Source organism: Podarcis erhardii (genome assembly GCF_964252035.2).
Source record: "Podarcis erhardii genome assembly, chromosome: 17".
Lineage (NCBI taxonomy): Eukaryota > Metazoa > Chordata > Lepidosauria > Squamata > Lacertidae > Podarcis > Podarcis erhardii.
In genome coordinates, this window is record NC_138515.1 from 29,033,727 (window position 1) to 29,050,662 (window position 16,936).

Genomic DNA, 16,936 nt, shown 5'->3' on the forward strand with positions numbered 1-16,936 from the left:
AACTATAATGAAAGTTACATGTACTTAAGTGTGCTAAGGACTGCTGGCTAAATAAGATCTCAAGTGGTTAAGGGAAGGGGTCTGCTGGCTTTTCCTCTATCCAGCAAAACTAGAAACCATACACGTGCATAATTTAAGGGGGCCACTTCCTGTACTTCCAACTTTTGTAGAGCATTACCAAGCCCTAGTAAATTACTTCAGTAGCATCTTTCGTCCTAAGTGAACAAAATGCTATTGGGATGTACACCCAGTGGAAGTCTTAACACTTTGTATCACACTATTAGAATATCCAGCAGGAATTACTGAAGATAATGTGGTGCAATGAAAGATAAAAAAGGGATGAGAATACCATTGTTTTCATTTATTTTATTTTATTAGCAGTGATACACAATACAATTCAATACTTACATGATTCAGCAGGCTGCACAGTTCTCCCATGAAATCAGTTTTTTAACATTGCATTTCAATTGTGGATAAGGAAGACTGCGTGTAAAAAAAGTCACAGAGCACTTAGTGCATTGGATTTAAAAAATTTACAAAAGGTACACTTTAATGTAACACACTAAGAACATACTACATTTTTTCATATGTTAATTCATGACCACACGTCGTGCAGGTTTTCTTGTATAGGTCTTCATCTATCATTTCTTCATCTCCGTAGTCATGTTGATGAACGCTTGTATCTTTTTTCCATACGCTACTCCTTACAGCTCGGCGCAGTTCTAATACAAAATGAAGAAGAAAATTATTCAAGGCAGACCAGAAGCCCCCACGTTTTTCTTTTGTGTCCTGGAGATGGGCTCCAGCTTTCAACCATGATCCCTGATTTGTATATTGTAGTCCAGGATTTGTAAGAGTAGAAAAACTGCAGAAGTCTTCCCAACATTGGAAGTTCCAAAACAATTATACCAAACTGAAATACTTCAGAGGACCAAACTACAGAGAAACTATCCCACAGATGGGACTAACTCCCTCCCCCCACCATAGGTAAAAAGGTAAAGGACCCCTGGATGGTTAAGCCAAGTTAAAGGTGACTGGGGTATGGCGCTCATCTTGTTTTCAGGCCAAGGGAGCTGGCATTTGTCCACAGATAGCTTTCCGGATCATATGGCCAGCAGGACTAAACAGCTTCTGGCTCAACGGGACACTGTGATGGGAACCAGAGCGCACGGAAACGCTGTTTACCTTTCCGCCACAGTGGAACCTATTTATCTACTTCCACTGGTGTGCTTTCAAACTGCTAGGTTGTCAGGAGCTGGGACAGGGCAATGGGAGCTCACTCCGTTGCAGGGATTCAAACTGCCAACCTGATCAGCAAGCCCAAGAGGCTCAGTGGATTAGACGACAGCGCCACCCGCGTTGTACAAGTACCCAGTAAGCCGTTCAGTGTGCTAGAAGATGAAGACACCTGTTGTTTAACTGGTAGGTTTGTGGGCTGGGGTAGTCAAGAGAACGCTCAATTCACACTCACCTTTAACTTTCTTATCAAACTTCTTTTGTTTCATCTTCTCTCTGTTGTCTTGTCTGCTTTCCTTCGCTTCCTCTAACGCTTCTTCACTACCCCAGATTTCAAGAGAGCGCTTGATCACCTGCAGAATAAGACATTTGAACAAACAAAAAACCGGTCTCAGAGTTTTATCTCCGTTTGCAGCGCACTGTGGTCTACGCCCAGAGGCTTGATCTGTGTAGGCCTCAAGCCTGCATGGATCTGTTCCAAGGGAATTCCTCTAGTTCACTATAAAAATGGGACACAAAACTATGCAGATACCCACCTCATTCGTTTTATTCGTGTTGGTACAGAAGTAGTGTGACATTTAATAAACTAGATACATAACCTGTATCCAGCAAAGGCATTTGTAACAATGTTGCCCTTCTGAATTAACATGTAGAAGGGATTCCTGCATGTAAAGGGAGGGATGTTGAGGAATGTACATAAGTGTTCAGAATAGGTAAAGGGGACCCTGACCATTAGGTCCAGTTGTGGACGACTCTGGGGTTGCAGCGCTCATCTCACTTTATTGGCCGAGGGAGCCGGCGTACAGCTTCCGGGTCATGTAGCCAGCATGACTAAGCCAATCTGGCGAACCAGAGCAAGGCACGGAAACACCGTTTACCTTCCTACCGGAGTGGTACCTATTTATCTACTTGCACTTTGACGTGCTTTTGAACTGCTAGGTTGGCAGGAGCAGGGACCGAGCAACGGGAGCTCACCCCGTGGCGGGGATTCAAACCGCTGACCTTCTGATCGGCAAGTCCTAGGCTCTGTGGTTTAACCCACAGCGCCACCCGCGTCCCTAAGTGTTCAGAATAGGGCTTGGCAATAGCAGCTTTTCAACATCGTGATGTATCACCAGCCAAACACTGTGATGTTGAAAAGCGAAGTGAGGAACGAGCTGCGTTGGGCCCAGTCCTGTGAGGCGCTGGGGTGAAACTGCCTCAGCTCCTTGGCAGGAGAATTGGCAATTTCACTCCAGTGAGCCAATGCATTTTGTTCCTCCACACTCCCTCTGCCCCCAGTGCCCGGGCACTAAGGGAAAAACAAGCTGAATTAGCTCCAGCGCCTCGCAGCTTGTTCTTCCCTCAGTTTGAGGACCAGAGCGCGAGGGCAGCCTCACCTGGCGGTGTGTCGTGGGTGAAACCACCACTGCTCTCTCACCACCAGGTACCCAGTTAACTTTTCTGGAGGGTCACACCCTGCCTTTTGTCTTCACACTGCATATAAAAACTGGGTGTTTTTTTTATAGAGAGATCACACATCATTGAAGAAAGCCCCGTACCTGTAGCTTTAAGTAAAGTTTCATGTCACCCCATCGCGGATTATGAGGGTTTTTCTTCAGGATAAATCTTAGCACCGGTTCTCTCTTGTCTAAATCGCAGTCTTTCAGAAGATATTCTTGCTTGGCTTCACTCCTTGTTATGAGTTTATGCTTTTCTTCAACATCTCTGAAACAAGGTCCCATTCAGTGAAACTAAGACCGTTATTATGTATGAGCTGCTACTTTCTGAGCTGTAAAGCGGTCCGTCAGCAATCTGATATGGGAAGGTGCGTTACACAGAGTTAGTCCCCCGGTCCATGAGATCTTTATTGCTTACATTGACTAGAAGCTGTTCTCCTGCTCAGCCAGGAGATGGTCGGGCAGGAAGCCTGTGGAGTTTGGAACAAACAGGGTTAAAACTCCGTGGTGCCCTGCATCTGGGAGGGGCCGGAAGCAGGGCCCTACGTCACAGGCTTTGTCTGTGAGAGTTACTTTCAGTTCTCACTGAGAGACGGAGAGAGACGCAGCTCAACTGACAGGCTGTGTCTGTGTGCTTTTGGAAGCACGGAGAGATGCCAGAATGGCGGAGTCTTCTGACGGGAAAAAGACTGATTTATGACTTGTAAATAAACGCTTCTAGAGATAAGAACCGATCTGTCTTTTGGACTTGATTTATCCCTTTCTCACATGGACTCAGGACCGCTGCATTACTCTGCTAGGCCAGCTCAGAGCTTCCAGGGATACGGAGCCCAACTGGGAAGCTTGCCGGACCCAATATCCGCAAAAAGCCAAGACCTTCTGAGAGCAAAGAGTGGTCTCTCTCACTGAGCCATGGCCCTCTCCCTTCGGTCCTATGCATAAACACACACAAGTACTGTATTTTTCGCTCTATAAGACGCACCAGACCACAAGACGGACCTAGTTTTTGGAGGAGGAAAACAAGGGAAAAAAATATTCTGAATCTCAGAAGCCAGAACAGCAAGAGGGATCACTGCACAGCGAAAGCAGCAATCCCTCTTCCTGTTCTGGCTTCTGGGATAGCTGCACAGCCTGCATTCGCTCCATAAGACGCACACACATTTCCCCTTACTTTTTAGGAGGGAAAAAGTGAGTCTTATAGAGCAAAAAATACGGTAAATCTTACTATAGTGGTACCTCGGGTTACATACGCTTCAGGTTACAGACTCCGCTAACCCAGAAATAGTGCTTCAGGTTAAGAACTTTGCTTCAGGATGAGAAAGGAAATTGTGCGGTGGCAGCGCGGCAGCAGCAGGAGGCCCCATTAGCTAAAGTGGTGCTTCAGGTTAAGAACAGTTTCAGGTTAAGTACGGACCTCCGGAACGAATTAAGTACTTAACCCGAGGTATCACTGTATTTTAATGTGGCTCACTGTCCTAAGTGTGCCTAGAATTGCAGCCCACAAAACTTAAGCCAGCCATGAATTGCATCTCATGGTTAAAAGGCATTCCCGGTTCTAGTTGCTCAGTAACTGCACCGAAGCAGCAATGATCCAGGCAAAGTTCAGCGATTTTGGACACAATCCTAATCCCACTTATTAGGGTATGGGCAGGGTATAAGTAATAAATTATTATTATTATTATTATTATTAATTACAGTGGTACCTTGGTTTAAGAACATCTTAGTTTGTGAACAACTTGGATTAAGAACGCCGCAAATCCGGAAGTAGGTGTTTTGGTTTGTGAACGGTGCCTTGGAATAAGAACATGTTCTGCTTCCTGTTGAGTGTGTTCGATTTGTAAATTGATTCCCCCGCTGCTATGGGAAAGCATGCCTTGATTTAAGAACGTTTTGGTTTAAGAACGGACTTCCGGAACAGATTACATTCATAAACCAAGGTACCACTGTATTATTAGTATTATTATTATTATTATTATTATGGTCTGCACTGGGCATAGTGTGTATTCCATCCAAGCAAACATTCATAATATTGGGCTACATTCAAATACCATTTCATTCCATGCAAGACTTGAGCATGTGCTATCCTGTACATGCCTTTACAACAGGCAGCTCATGTTAGCGTGAAAATTTAGGTGCCCTTTTGCTCAGCTGAAACATACGACCTTTAACAAACTTCATCATACTTTGCTGAAATGAAGTTTATCAAAGAACATTTATATTGAAACAAGAATAATTTTTACAACACAAAACTACGCACACAAAATATGAAATATTGAGGGCATTGAGCCACAGCCTAAGCTGTGGCTCCACTGGCACAAAATATTTCCATGTGCACAATGGAGTTTCCACTTTCTGTCCCCTCTAGCTGTTCTGTGCACTCTCCAAATCAGCTCCAGAGAGTTGGAGGATCCAGCAGGTCTCCAGCTTTTAGGGGACTACACTTCCCATCATCCTTGACCACTGGCCCTGCTAGCTAGGGATGATGGGAGTTGTAGTCCAAAGACAGCTGGAGACTCAAGTTTGGGAAAACCTGCTCTAGAGCAGTTTTGCGGGGAGAATGAGAGAAATGGTGAATGCCGCTTTGCCAGTAATAATAATCATAATTCAATTACTTGCACCCTGCCCATCTGACGGGGTTCCCCAGCCACGCTGGGTAGCTTACAACAGAATACAAAACAACACAGTGAAACATCAGACATTAGAAGCTTTCCAATACAAGGCTGCCTTCAGATGTCTTCTAAAGGTTGCATAGTAACTTATCTCCTTGACATTTGATGGGAGGGCGTTCCACAGGGCAGGTGCCACTACCAAGAAGGCCCTCTGCCTGGTTCCCTGTAGCTTCACTTCTCGCATTGAGGGAACCACCAGAAGGCCCTCGGTGCTGGATCTCAGTGTCCGGGCTGAATGATGGGGGTGGAGATGCTCCTTCAGGTACACAGGGCTAAAGCCATTCAGGGTGCTAAAGGTCAGTAGAATCCTGCTGGCCACAGCATTGCATACAAGCCATTATTTCCCCTTTCGTTATTTGCTATATACCTGCAATTATCGCATGTTGCTAGATCAAAGTGGTTCATGAGGTAGGAATCCATGAATTCTTTACCACATTCTTCACAAATAATGTAATCAAATTCTAACACAGGCCCTGTTTAAAAAAAAGAATAAACAACAACAGGGCATAAGCTGTTAAAGTACATTCAAGATAGCAAAAAATTTTTTTTTAATTTTAAATTTATTTATTGATATTTATTCAGAGCTACACAAAAAATACCCATTACAAAGTATCTTTTTATAATGTACTGATATAAAACAGCTACTTAGTCTAAAAAAGAACAAAGGCAGAAAGGAGAAAAGACAAGAAAACGGAAAACCTGAAGAAAGGAAGAAAGAAAGAAAGAAAGAAAGAAAGAAAGAAAGAAAGAAAGAAAGGACTTCTGACTCTCTGTCCTGCAGCTAAATAGCTAAATATAGTATTTATGCATGCAGCCTTCATATTCCTTTTAACATTCTTTACATTCCCAGCCCTGTGAGACCAGACTGTTAGATAATTATGAACTGATGCACAATACAGTGGTACCTCGGGTTAAGTACAGTGGTGCCCCGCAAGACGAACGCCTCGCAAGACTGAAAACCCGCTAGACGAAAGGGTTTTCCGTTTTGGAGGCACTTCGCTAAACGAATTTCTCTATGGGGTTGCTTCGCAAGATGAAAAAATCTTGCGAGTTCCCACGGTTTTTTTTCGCCCCCCCTTTCCTAAGCCGCTAAGCCGCTTATCAGCTGTTCTGCTGATAAGCCGCTTAACAGCTGACCGCTAAAAGCCGCTAGACCGCTAATAGCGCTAATCCGCTAAGCTGTCAATGGGTTTGCTTCGCAAGACGAAAAAAACGCTAGACGAAGAGAATCGCGGAACGGATTCTTTTCGTCTTGCGAGGCACCACTGTACTTAATTTGTTCTGGAGGTCCGTTCTTAAACTGAAACTGTTCTTAACCCGAGGTACCACTTTAGGTAATGGGGCCTCCCACGGCTGCCGCACGATTTCTGTTCTCATCCTGAAGCAAAGATCTTAACCCAAGGTACTACTTCTGGGTTAACAGAGTCTGTAACCTGAGGCGTCTGTAACCTGAGGCGTCTGTAACCTGAGGCGTCTGTAACCCAAGGTACCACTGTAATGTTCATCAGGTCTTTTAGAAGAACACATTGTACCAGCCTTTCAGACAAATATTTTTATGTCTCTGCAAGCAAGCAAGGAATTTCTCTTGGTTCAGTTCCCATTTTCCCCTATCATGGCACCTTCCGCTAACTACAACAGCAGCTGTTTCCTCACTGCCATATTTACCAGGGAGATGCACAACTTTCTCTGCTTTGTTTTCCTCTTCCTCCTCCTCTTCAAGAAAGAATCCTCCCCCGGTATCGATTATCTTTGGAGGTGCTTTCACTTTGGAACTGCCTGCAGAGAGAAACAACAAAAATAAACTTTGCAATCAGTACCTGACACTAATGTAATAAAGTCTATTGGTAGGTGAGGCAGCCATGTCTAACCTTGCTCAAATGTGAAGAAGCAGCCCACAATCCAAAAAAAAGGAGCATCTATTGAAATCCAATACATTATTATTGCATTGCTTTAATATCCTATTATATCCTATATTTCATCCAAGATGGCATACTTGGTTCTCCCTCTCTCCATATTATCCTGACAACAACCCTGTGTGGCCATTTGGGGTTTGAATTCTGATCTCCTAGATCAGGATTTCCCAGACTTGGGTCTCCAACTGCTTCTTGGTTTTTTGGACTACTAGCAGGACCAGTAGTCAGGGATGATGGGAATTGTAGTCCAAAGACCTATCCTAGATCCTAGTCTGACAATAACCACTATACCACACTGGCTCTCTATACATTTAAGAGATCCCCATTCACTTTTAAGAAGGCGGAGGATCAGATTGCTAGAACTAACGAGGAAGATGGGCCTGAGGTCTCTGAAAGGTCTCCTTTTAAGTGGATTTGGGTCGTCGACATCAAGGATCACCCCAGGTATTTTCTATCCCTGGACCATAACTCCAAAGCTGGTGGCAACCACCTAAGATTTCTGCTTTGTAGCATTACAGATTGAAGGCTTTCCCTTCTTGCCTGGATGTTTTTAAGGAACACTACATTAGCCTCCTTCAGGAGCTCACAGACTTCAGCATCACACAGCCACAAACCCACAACTTCCCATCATAATGTGCCTTTTACTTTCCTGTATACTTTTGCTAGCCATATGCACGACAGGGCGGTTCATAAAAAACTTTTTTTGAAAATGCCTGCTCCAAAGGCCTGAAATTTCAAGAAAATAGCTGTTTACGTGGCTGTTTTCCTATGTCGTGAAGGCTGAAATTTCAATTCAGTGGAGCAGGGTCAAGATATTAACTGATGTGCATGAAATTTCAGATCTAGCTATATAATCCCTAGTGTAGTAAGATAAGATCTTTGGAGCAGGCTTTTTTTTTTATTTAAAGTTTTTTATGAACTGCCCTAAATTGCACAACTGGCTCAGACTACAGAAGCTTCAGAGGCAAGCCCAACGTCGAAAAGCATGAGAATTTGCTCTTTGGTCACAACATCAACCCTCCACTGCGGGTGGGGTGGGGTTTGACTAGATGAGCTTTGGGGGTCCCTTCCCATTCCAAAATTCTAAGATTTCCCTCTTCCCTATCCACATGCCTCTCTTACCAGCTGGAGGCTAACCTGCACAAGCTACCTGGACCTGTCCATTGTGTATTACATTGCAGTGCCAAGCGAACCTTCGCCGGTAGGAGGGTAGGGCCTGGTAGCCAGCCTTGCTTGCCTCAGCATCAGTGCCCGCTGGCGATTCCGCTCTATCTTTGCCCTCATTGCGGCAGAGAGTGCGGGTTTCTCCCCTTCAGGAGCAGAAGATTCCATGGCCGGATTTAGAGACGGAAACCTAGAAAGGTTAAATTGAAATAAGAATGATTTTTCTATCAAAAGTGGAGCTGGAACTCACCACGAACGCCTCCTTTCTACTCTTTTTAATTATTTTTCAATTTATACATTTCATTAGTTTTACAATCAATTTAACGTTTCAAAATTTGACTTCCTCCTCTTTCTGCTGTTCCTTAAAATCATTTTTTAATATCTTCTTCATATCCATTTAGCTTGCTCGTTTAATAATCTAAAGTAAATATATACTCTTACAAAGCTGAAGGTTATTATATTAATCCTGCTAATTTTTTGTGTTTAGAATTTATCTGTAAATATTCAATAAACTATTTCCATTCTTTTATAAAAAGTTCATTATCTTGATTTCTTATTTTTTCAGTAAGTTTCGCCATTTCTGCATATCCCATAAGCTTTTGTATCCATTCCCTTGTTCTCTTATAATGGCAATGGCGACCACTTGAGAGGTGCCGGAACAGAGTTGCAGCAAGTTCCAGCTGGAAAAAAAAGCCCCGATGATAATAATGAAAAGGAAAGAGGTGGAATCCTAAAAGTAGCCAAAAGGATTGCTAGCTACCAACCAGGGGAATAGGCAGCAGGTGTTGGTCCCATCATTCTGGACCTCTGGTCTGGTGAGTTAGGGATTTCATGCATCTCCATCTGCCAACTTCATGTGTCTGGTAAAGTCCTCAACACCTCGTGCGCCAATAAATTTCCTAGTCTCCAACAATACAGTTCTATGCATAGCTACTCAGAGGCATGACTTCTGAAACTGAATTCAGTGCAGGGTGGATAAAAATCAATGATTTTTAAAAAAATCTGATTTTTTTTAAAAAAAAATTAAATCAGTTTTTTAAATTTAAATTGGATTTTTAAAATAAAATGCTTTTGGAGGAAAATATCTTTCTAAAGATAGCTTTCTATTTAAGTTACATTACAGCCCAGGAAATAAGGATTTGTTTTAAGTTTTTCATGTGTGCTGAAAATCAGTCTAAGTTTTTTTTTTTTATGTTTAACCACATCAGTTAACAAACATGGATAAATATGCTATAACGTCATTGTATTAGTGAAATAAATTGTTTAAATTGCTATTAAGGAAATGATTATTTTTCTCCTTCCAATAAAGTACAGCAGAAAAGTTGTCCATATATAAACTTACTAAACCTCACAATAATTTCATAATTATCTGTCTATGTATTTCTAATAGTATAACCAAATCAGTCATTTTTGTTATAACTGTAAAAACTACTCTGAAAAGTTATTGTTCCAAAAATGAAGCCTTCATCTGGTTGTAAATATTAAGATTATACCGGCAGGAATGCCTTTCTGTAAAAAAATAAAATGATTTCAAATCAAGTCTTACTGACTAGTGATTTAAATCGTCATTTAAATCGATTTGCTTTAAATCAAATCCACCCTGATTCAGTGGGACTTTCAGGTAGAAGTGGGTGTGAGATTGCACCTTGAAACGAGACCTTTCCTAGCATTTGTTCTAACAGGCAGATCTGAAAGCAAATGCTTGTTTTGCGCTTACCAAACCGGTAGATCATCATTTCATTCGTATAATTCAGGCCATGCTCAAAGCAGCTTATATGGCACGGGGGAAAAATTACCCAATTACAAAAGCAAAGCAGTCACAAACAATAAGCAGAACGCATCGAAAAGTCCACAAAATGGAGCAACTGCCACGTAATAAGTAGTTAAAAGAAATAAAGGCACAAAATATTAATATCAAATAAAAGAATGAGTTAAAAAATAAAATAAAATAAAAGCATGAGATTTTTATTTTTATTTTTAAAAAAGATGCAAAATATGAATAGCAGCAGAAACAACCACAAAACCCAACAAACAATACTCCAGCCCCGATCAAGCTACAGGGGAAAGGCGGACTTGCCTCTGCCAGCCGCTTTCAGCCCTTCTGCAAAAGTGAGAGGCGCCCCAGACATCAACAGGACCCGGAAAAAGGAACCTTACCTGCCCACACAAGGCTTGGCTTCTTGAAGCCGTGTGCGCATGCTCCAAGAGGGAAGCCGTCCCTTTAGAAGCGCTCTGTTACTTCCGTGACTATAGAAGTACGAAAGTATAGAGGCGGCCGTCCATAGAGACGACACTTCCTCGTTCCTACTCAGAGGCCTGTTTTGTGTGTGGTTTTTTTTTTTTTTTTTAATGTAAAAGACGCCTGCTTCTTGGGAGAAAAGCAATGACAAACCTAGACAGCATCTTAAAAAGCAGAGACATCACCTTGCCAACTAAGGTCTGTATAGTAAAAGCTATGGTTTTCCCAGTAGTGATGTATGGAAGTGAGAGCGGGACCATAAAGAAGGCTGATCGTCGAAGAATGGATGCTTTTGAATTATGGTGCTGGAGGAGACTCTTGAGAAGATCTTGCAAGAAGATCAAACCTATCCATTTTGAAGGAAATCAGCCCTGAGTGCTCACTGGAAGGACAGATCCTGAAGCTGAGGCTCCAATACTTTGGCTATATCATGAGAAGAGAAGACTCCCTGGAAAAGACCCTGATGTTGGGAAAGATGGAGGGCACAAGGAGAAGGGGACGAGGGAGGACGAGATGGTTGGACAGTGTTCTCAAAGTTACTAACATGAGTTTGACCAAACTGCGGGAGGCAGTGGAAGACAGGAGTGCCTGGCGTGCTCTGGTCCATGGGGTCACGAAGAGTCGGACACGACTAAACAACAACAACAACAACACTTTGAGGCAGAAATGAGAGCCGTATCAATCAAGAGCAGACTGTGGCTCCGCCTCCAAGAAAAGGTGGTGCAGCAGTAAAAACTACTAGCACTTTTTGCAAAGCATGGTTTCAAGATTGGATGGAGGGGTCGGACTAGATCAAGCAATGGCAAACTCGGCCCTCCAGATGTTTTGAGACTACAATTCCCATCATCCATGACCACTGGTCCTTTTAGCTAGGAATGGTGGGAATTGTAGTCCCAAAACATCTGGAGCGCCAAGTTTGCCTATGTCTGGACTAGATGATCCTTCCCTCGGGATCCCTTCCAAGTCAACAATCCTATGATTCTATGCAACACAGTCCATAGGTTGGATGGCCACCTTACAGTGCTGGATTTACGTATATGCTAAACAAGCTATAGCTTAGGGCCCCACTCTCTTGGGGGCCCCTGGAAAAAAAACTAAAGAAAAAAACCTGGATGTACATTTCCAACATATAAGATAAAAAAAACAAATAAAATAAAACCTACATACAGCAACGGTGTTGTGTGTTGTTTAGGCTCCCGTGATGTAAATAATGGGCCCCACCTGCTAGCCCGCTCCCTAAAATATCACTGGTTTGCTCATTTCTATATACGGTGGTACCTCGGGTTACAGACGCTTCAGGTTACAGACTCTGCTAACCCAGAAATAGTACCTCGGGTTAAGAACTTTGCTTCAGGATGAGAACAGAAATCGCGTGGCGGCAGCAGGAGGCCCCATTAGCTAAAGTGGTACCTCAGGTTAAGAACCGTTTCAGGTTAAGAATGGACCCCCAGAACAAATTAAGTTCTTAACCCAAGATACCACTGTATAGGATGCCTACATTCTGTGTGTGCAAATGGTGTTAGATACCTATTAGGTCCATAAATTACCATATAGCATATATTCAACACAAAAAACAGTGACAATTTGTTGCTGGACATATAAAGGGTCCCATTACCTTCAGTAGCTTAGGGCAAGGAAGGTAAAACAAATGTGTGGCACTCATGACAACAGACAGCAGAGTGCGCTAAAAGCATTGTGGATTTGTACATCAGTCTTCATACAAATGTAGAATTGATGGTATAATAGCCTTAAACTGCAACCCTGTGCCCATTTAGTTGGGAGTAAGTTTCACTGAGTTCAGGAGCAAAATTGGTGCTGGATTGGACAGCAATTGTATTTAGGATTGAGGTTTATTGTTTGTTCTTGTTTGACCTGACGTGAGGGGAGAGGAAACACACTGTTTGACTAAACTGGAAGTTGAGAGTACTGAATTTAAAAGATCCAAACAGAGGGATTCAAATGCAATGGGTCATAAGATCAGTACAGTATTCTAATACATGAATGCTTGTAATCAGACAATGTTACTCATGTACCTTAATGGTGATCATATACTAACCAGCAGTTCAATGTGAACTAAAATAATCCAAAACAAAATAAAAAAATTCCTTCCAGTAGCACCTTAAAGACCAACTAAGTTAGTTCTTGGTATGAGCTTTCGTGTGCATGCACACTTCTTCAGATACACTGAAACAGAAGTCACCAGACCCTTCTATATAGTGAGAAGGTGGGGAGGGGTATTACTCAGAAGGGTGGTGGGAATGGGTGATGGGCAGATAGCTGTGATGAGCCTGTTGACGACTCTTAACGACTGCAATAGGTCTTACAGGAAAAAGCAAGGGGTGAAAAGGTGAAAAATGGCTTTGTCATGTATAATGAGATAAGAATCCAATGTCTTTGTTCAGACCAGGTCTCTCCATGGTTTTAAGTTTGGTAATAAGTTGCAATTCAGCAGCTTCTCTTTCCAGTCTATTTCTGAAATTCCTTTGTAATAGAACAGCTACTTTGAGATCTTGTATAGAATGTCCTGGGAGATTGAAGTGTTCTCCTACTGGTTTCTCTGTCTTGTGATTCCTGATGTCTGATTTATGTCCGTTTATTCTTTGGCGTAAGGTTTGGCTTGTTTGTCCAATATAGAGAGCTGAAGGACACTGTTGGCATTTGATGGCATACACAATGTTAGACGATGAGCAATTAAATAGTCCCGAGATGGTATGTGTGATGTTGTTGGGGCCAGTAATGGTGTTGTCCGGGTGTATGTGGCAGCAAAGTTGGCATCTGGGTTTATTGCAGGCTCTGGTGCCAGTGTCCGTGTTAAGTCTGGTTGTAGTATTATTGTGGGTTAGGAGTTGTTTAAGATTGGGTGGCTGTCTGTAGGCAATGAAAGGTCTTCCTCCCAGAGCTTGAGAAAGAGAACTGTCATTGTCCAGGAGAGGTTGTAGATCTCTGATGATGTGTTGTACTGTTTTAACTTGGGAGCTGTATGTGATGACTAGAGGTGTCCTGTTATTTTCTTTTTTGGGTCTGTCTTGCAGCAAGTTCTCTCTGGGTATCAGTCTGGCTCTGTTGATCTGTTGTCTAACTTCATCTGCTGGGTATTTTACTTCTAAAAAGGTTTGCTGTAGATCTCTTAGGTGAGAGTCTCTGTCTGTAGAATTGGAACAGATGCGGCTGTAACGTAGTGCCTGGCTATATACAATGGACTGTTTGGTATGTTTGGGATGGTAGCTAGAGGCATGTAGATATGTTTGTCGGTCAGTTGGTTTACGGTATAAGGTGGTGTCTATGCGCCCATCCTGTATTTTTATAGTAGTGTCCAAAAAATGTATTTCTTGCATAGATTGATTCATTGTTAGGTTGATTGTGGGGTGAAAATCATTGAATTTCTGGTGGAAGGTGTCCAGGGTCTGTTGACCATGTGTCCAGATGATAAAAATATCGTCAATGTATCGCAGGTACAAGAGAGGTTTGAGTGGGTAGGAATTTAGGAAACGTTGTTCTAAATCTGCCATGAAGATGTTGGCATACTGTGGGGCCATGCGGGTGCCCATTGCTGTGCCGCTGATCTGAAGGAACAGGTCATCACCGAATTTGAAGTTGTTGTGGGTAAGGACAAATTGGCAGAGTTTGGTAGCAAAGTCCGCTGTGGTTTTATCTGAAATGGTGTTCCTTATAGCTTGTAAACCATCGTTGTGTGGGATGTTGGTATACAGAGATTCCACATCCATAGTAGCTAGTATAGTATTGTTAGGAAGATTAATCCTAACATAGTATTGGATTAAACCTAACATAGTATTAGTATAGTATTGTTAGGAAGAATAATCCAGATTTTTAATGAAAATTCATTTATCCCCATTCAACATAATGGCATTGCTTTCTGGCTTCCAGAAAGGTAATTTGGAAATTAGTCTAATTGATGTCAATGGAACATGTTTTCAGCTACAGTTTTTGGGTTCAGAGTGCAAATTGCCTTAAAAGTCCCAGCATCACCAATAGGTGGATTAAGTTATTTTGGAATCAATTATGTAATTACATAATGTCTCATGTTTTTATATACATTGGAAGCCACCCAGAGTGACTGGGGCAACCTCATCAGATGGGCAGGGTACTAGTACTACTACTAATAATAATAACTTGGCCTGCCATACAGGGTTTCAGTAATTATTAGTCAGATTTTATGTGCCATTTGTACAGAGAAAACATTTAAAAATTTCTGTGAAAGTGTGTGTGGGGGGGAGATAAAAAAAATTAAATTAATAACAACAGCAGTTCAGAACCGGCAACTGGCAGAATTTTGAGTGGTTCTGCTCATCAGAGTTATACAGCATGGGTTCTACAGGATCTTTTCTGATCGTTTATACAAGATATGACCAGAAAGTTTGGTGAATGGTCACATAAATCGGACAGCGAGAAATATTCGAACATACAATCGACATCGGAAACCCACTAAATGCTTACAATTGTGTATAGAGATGAAGCTGTAACTTGAAAAACAGTGCATGAGTACTTTAAGCATTTCTGTGAAGGGGGGCAAACCATTGAAGTCGACCCTTGATCTGGCAGACCGTTGAGGAGCAGAACGGCGGCAAAAGACGACAGAATTCGTGAGTTATTGATGTGGGATCGGCGTTTGTCTATCTGAAGGATGAGGGAAGAATTGCATATTGTTGCTGAGGTTAATGAGTTGTCCCACCCTCCATATTCTCCCAATCTGGCCCCACCGGATTTCTTTCTTTTCCAAAACTGAAATCTGCACTGAAAGGGCGCAGATTTTCCAACATTTCACACGTCCAAGCTGCTGCTGTGATGAGGGAACTGAAAGCAGTACAAAAAGAGGACTTCTCCAGAAGTTTTCAACAGTTCTACAAATGTTGTCAATGGTGCATTGTATCAGAGGGGGCTACTTTGAAGACCTGTAAGATATGTGTGTTCAAATATTTCTCGCTGTCCGATTTCTGTGACCATTCACTGAACATTCCAGTCACACCTTGTATGCTCTTGAGCCCAATTCATTGTTAACTTACAAAACCCTAAGTGACTTAGGAACCAAATACTTGAAATAGCATCTCTTCCTATAGCAGCCTGCCCACATATATAAAGATCTGCGGGGGAAGCCCTTCTTGATTTCCTGCCAGTGCGTGAAGACATGAGATAGGGCTTTCTCTGTGGTGGCACCTAATTTATCGAACTCCTTTCCCTTGGAGGTACAACTGGGACCACTGTCAATTTGGTGCCAGTTGAAGCCGTACCTTTTCACCTGGGATTTTGGAAAAAGTCGATTTGACCTGGCCAGCTATAGATTGATAGAGGTCTGTTTTCTGGTATTGCTAAGATGACTTACCGGTACTTTTAGTTATTGCTTTCATGTTATTTTATGGAAAGTTATTGTTTTAAGGCTGGTGCCTCTGCAGCAAACCGCCCTGTAATCACAGTTGACGAAGGATGGCTTAGAAATTGAATTAATAAGATAAATAAATGGTGCCTATTCCAATATATTTTGGCTTTGCTTGCCACCTGGTGGGAAGGCTCATTTTGGAGTAGTCTTTCTGCTGTCTTTCTGCTTCATTTATCATCTCCCACCTATTGTCTGTGAACTTGGCTGATAGATGGGCAATTAAGGAAGCACGTCAAGTGTTGAAAGCTCCTGCCCCAGAACTGAAAAGCTGAGGTATGTGAGTAAAACTGAAGTGTAAATATTCAAGGGCAAAAAAAACTGGCACTCTTCCCTGACAGGCAACCTTAATGCAAGTTTGTTATTTTTGTTATTATCACAGGAGACGGAGGACATGGCAGGATGTGAGCATGCCTTGTGTCTTTTTTTTTAAAGAAAAAAACACCACTGTGTGGATTGTCATTATTATTACTGTTATTCAACAGGGTTTTACATCCCAGCGTAATCACTTTCCAGCAGATCAGGGGGGAGGTGCTTCAACATCTCTGGACAAGAAAGTGGCAGGAGGTTGAGTCAGGTAAAAGCTGGGATTCACTTGTACCGGTCCCTCCCTCTCCATCACACACATGAACCCTCGCGTCAGTGCTTGCTGATCTGCCGCCAAAGTACTCAGCACGCTCTCGTTGTCAGCTGGTAATCCGGGAAGTAAGAAAGCTGTGATTTTCTAGTCGAATGGCTGTTGCCAAAGATTGCCTTTCAGTCTCCCTAGACCAAAACTCTTTGGGCATTGTGACAAAATGCCACACAGGTACTGAAATGCAGGCATTCCAGCATTTTAACTGCTAAAAAACAACAACTCCACTCCATGCTTTATGTATATCCCAAGG

At 42.4% G+C, this 16,936-nt stretch overlaps 1 protein-coding gene across 1 annotated transcript; it reads right to left on the bottom strand.

Moving 5' to 3' along the window:
* Nucleotides 1-351: 351 nt before the first annotated feature.
* On the bottom strand, nt 352-16,694 carry XPA (XPA, DNA damage recognition and repair factor). Its single transcript, XM_081845569.1, has 7 exons — nt 16,676-16,694; nt 8,451-8,611; nt 7,010-7,120; nt 5,712-5,817; nt 2,778-2,943; nt 1,472-1,589; nt 352-722 (listed from the first exon to the last, which is right to left on the bottom strand). Coding segments are annotated over exons 1-7 (813 nt in total). The 5' UTR covers nt 16,678-16,694; the 3' UTR covers nt 352-573.
* Nucleotides 16,695-16,936: the final 242 nt, after the last annotated feature.

What these genes read in the sequence shown, in the direction of transcription:
- XPA (XM_081845569.1), bottom strand. An exon ending in GAAAGTTGTGCATCTCCCTG is followed by an intron (nt 5,818 to 7,009) that starts GTAAATATGGCA and finishes TTTTTTAAACAG; the next exon opens with GGCCTGTGTTAGAATTTGAT. An exon ending in GTTTGATAAGAAAGTTAAAG is followed by an intron (nt 723 to 1,471) that starts GTGAGTGTGAAT and finishes ATTTTGTATTAG; the next exon opens with AACTGCGCCGAGCTGTAAGG.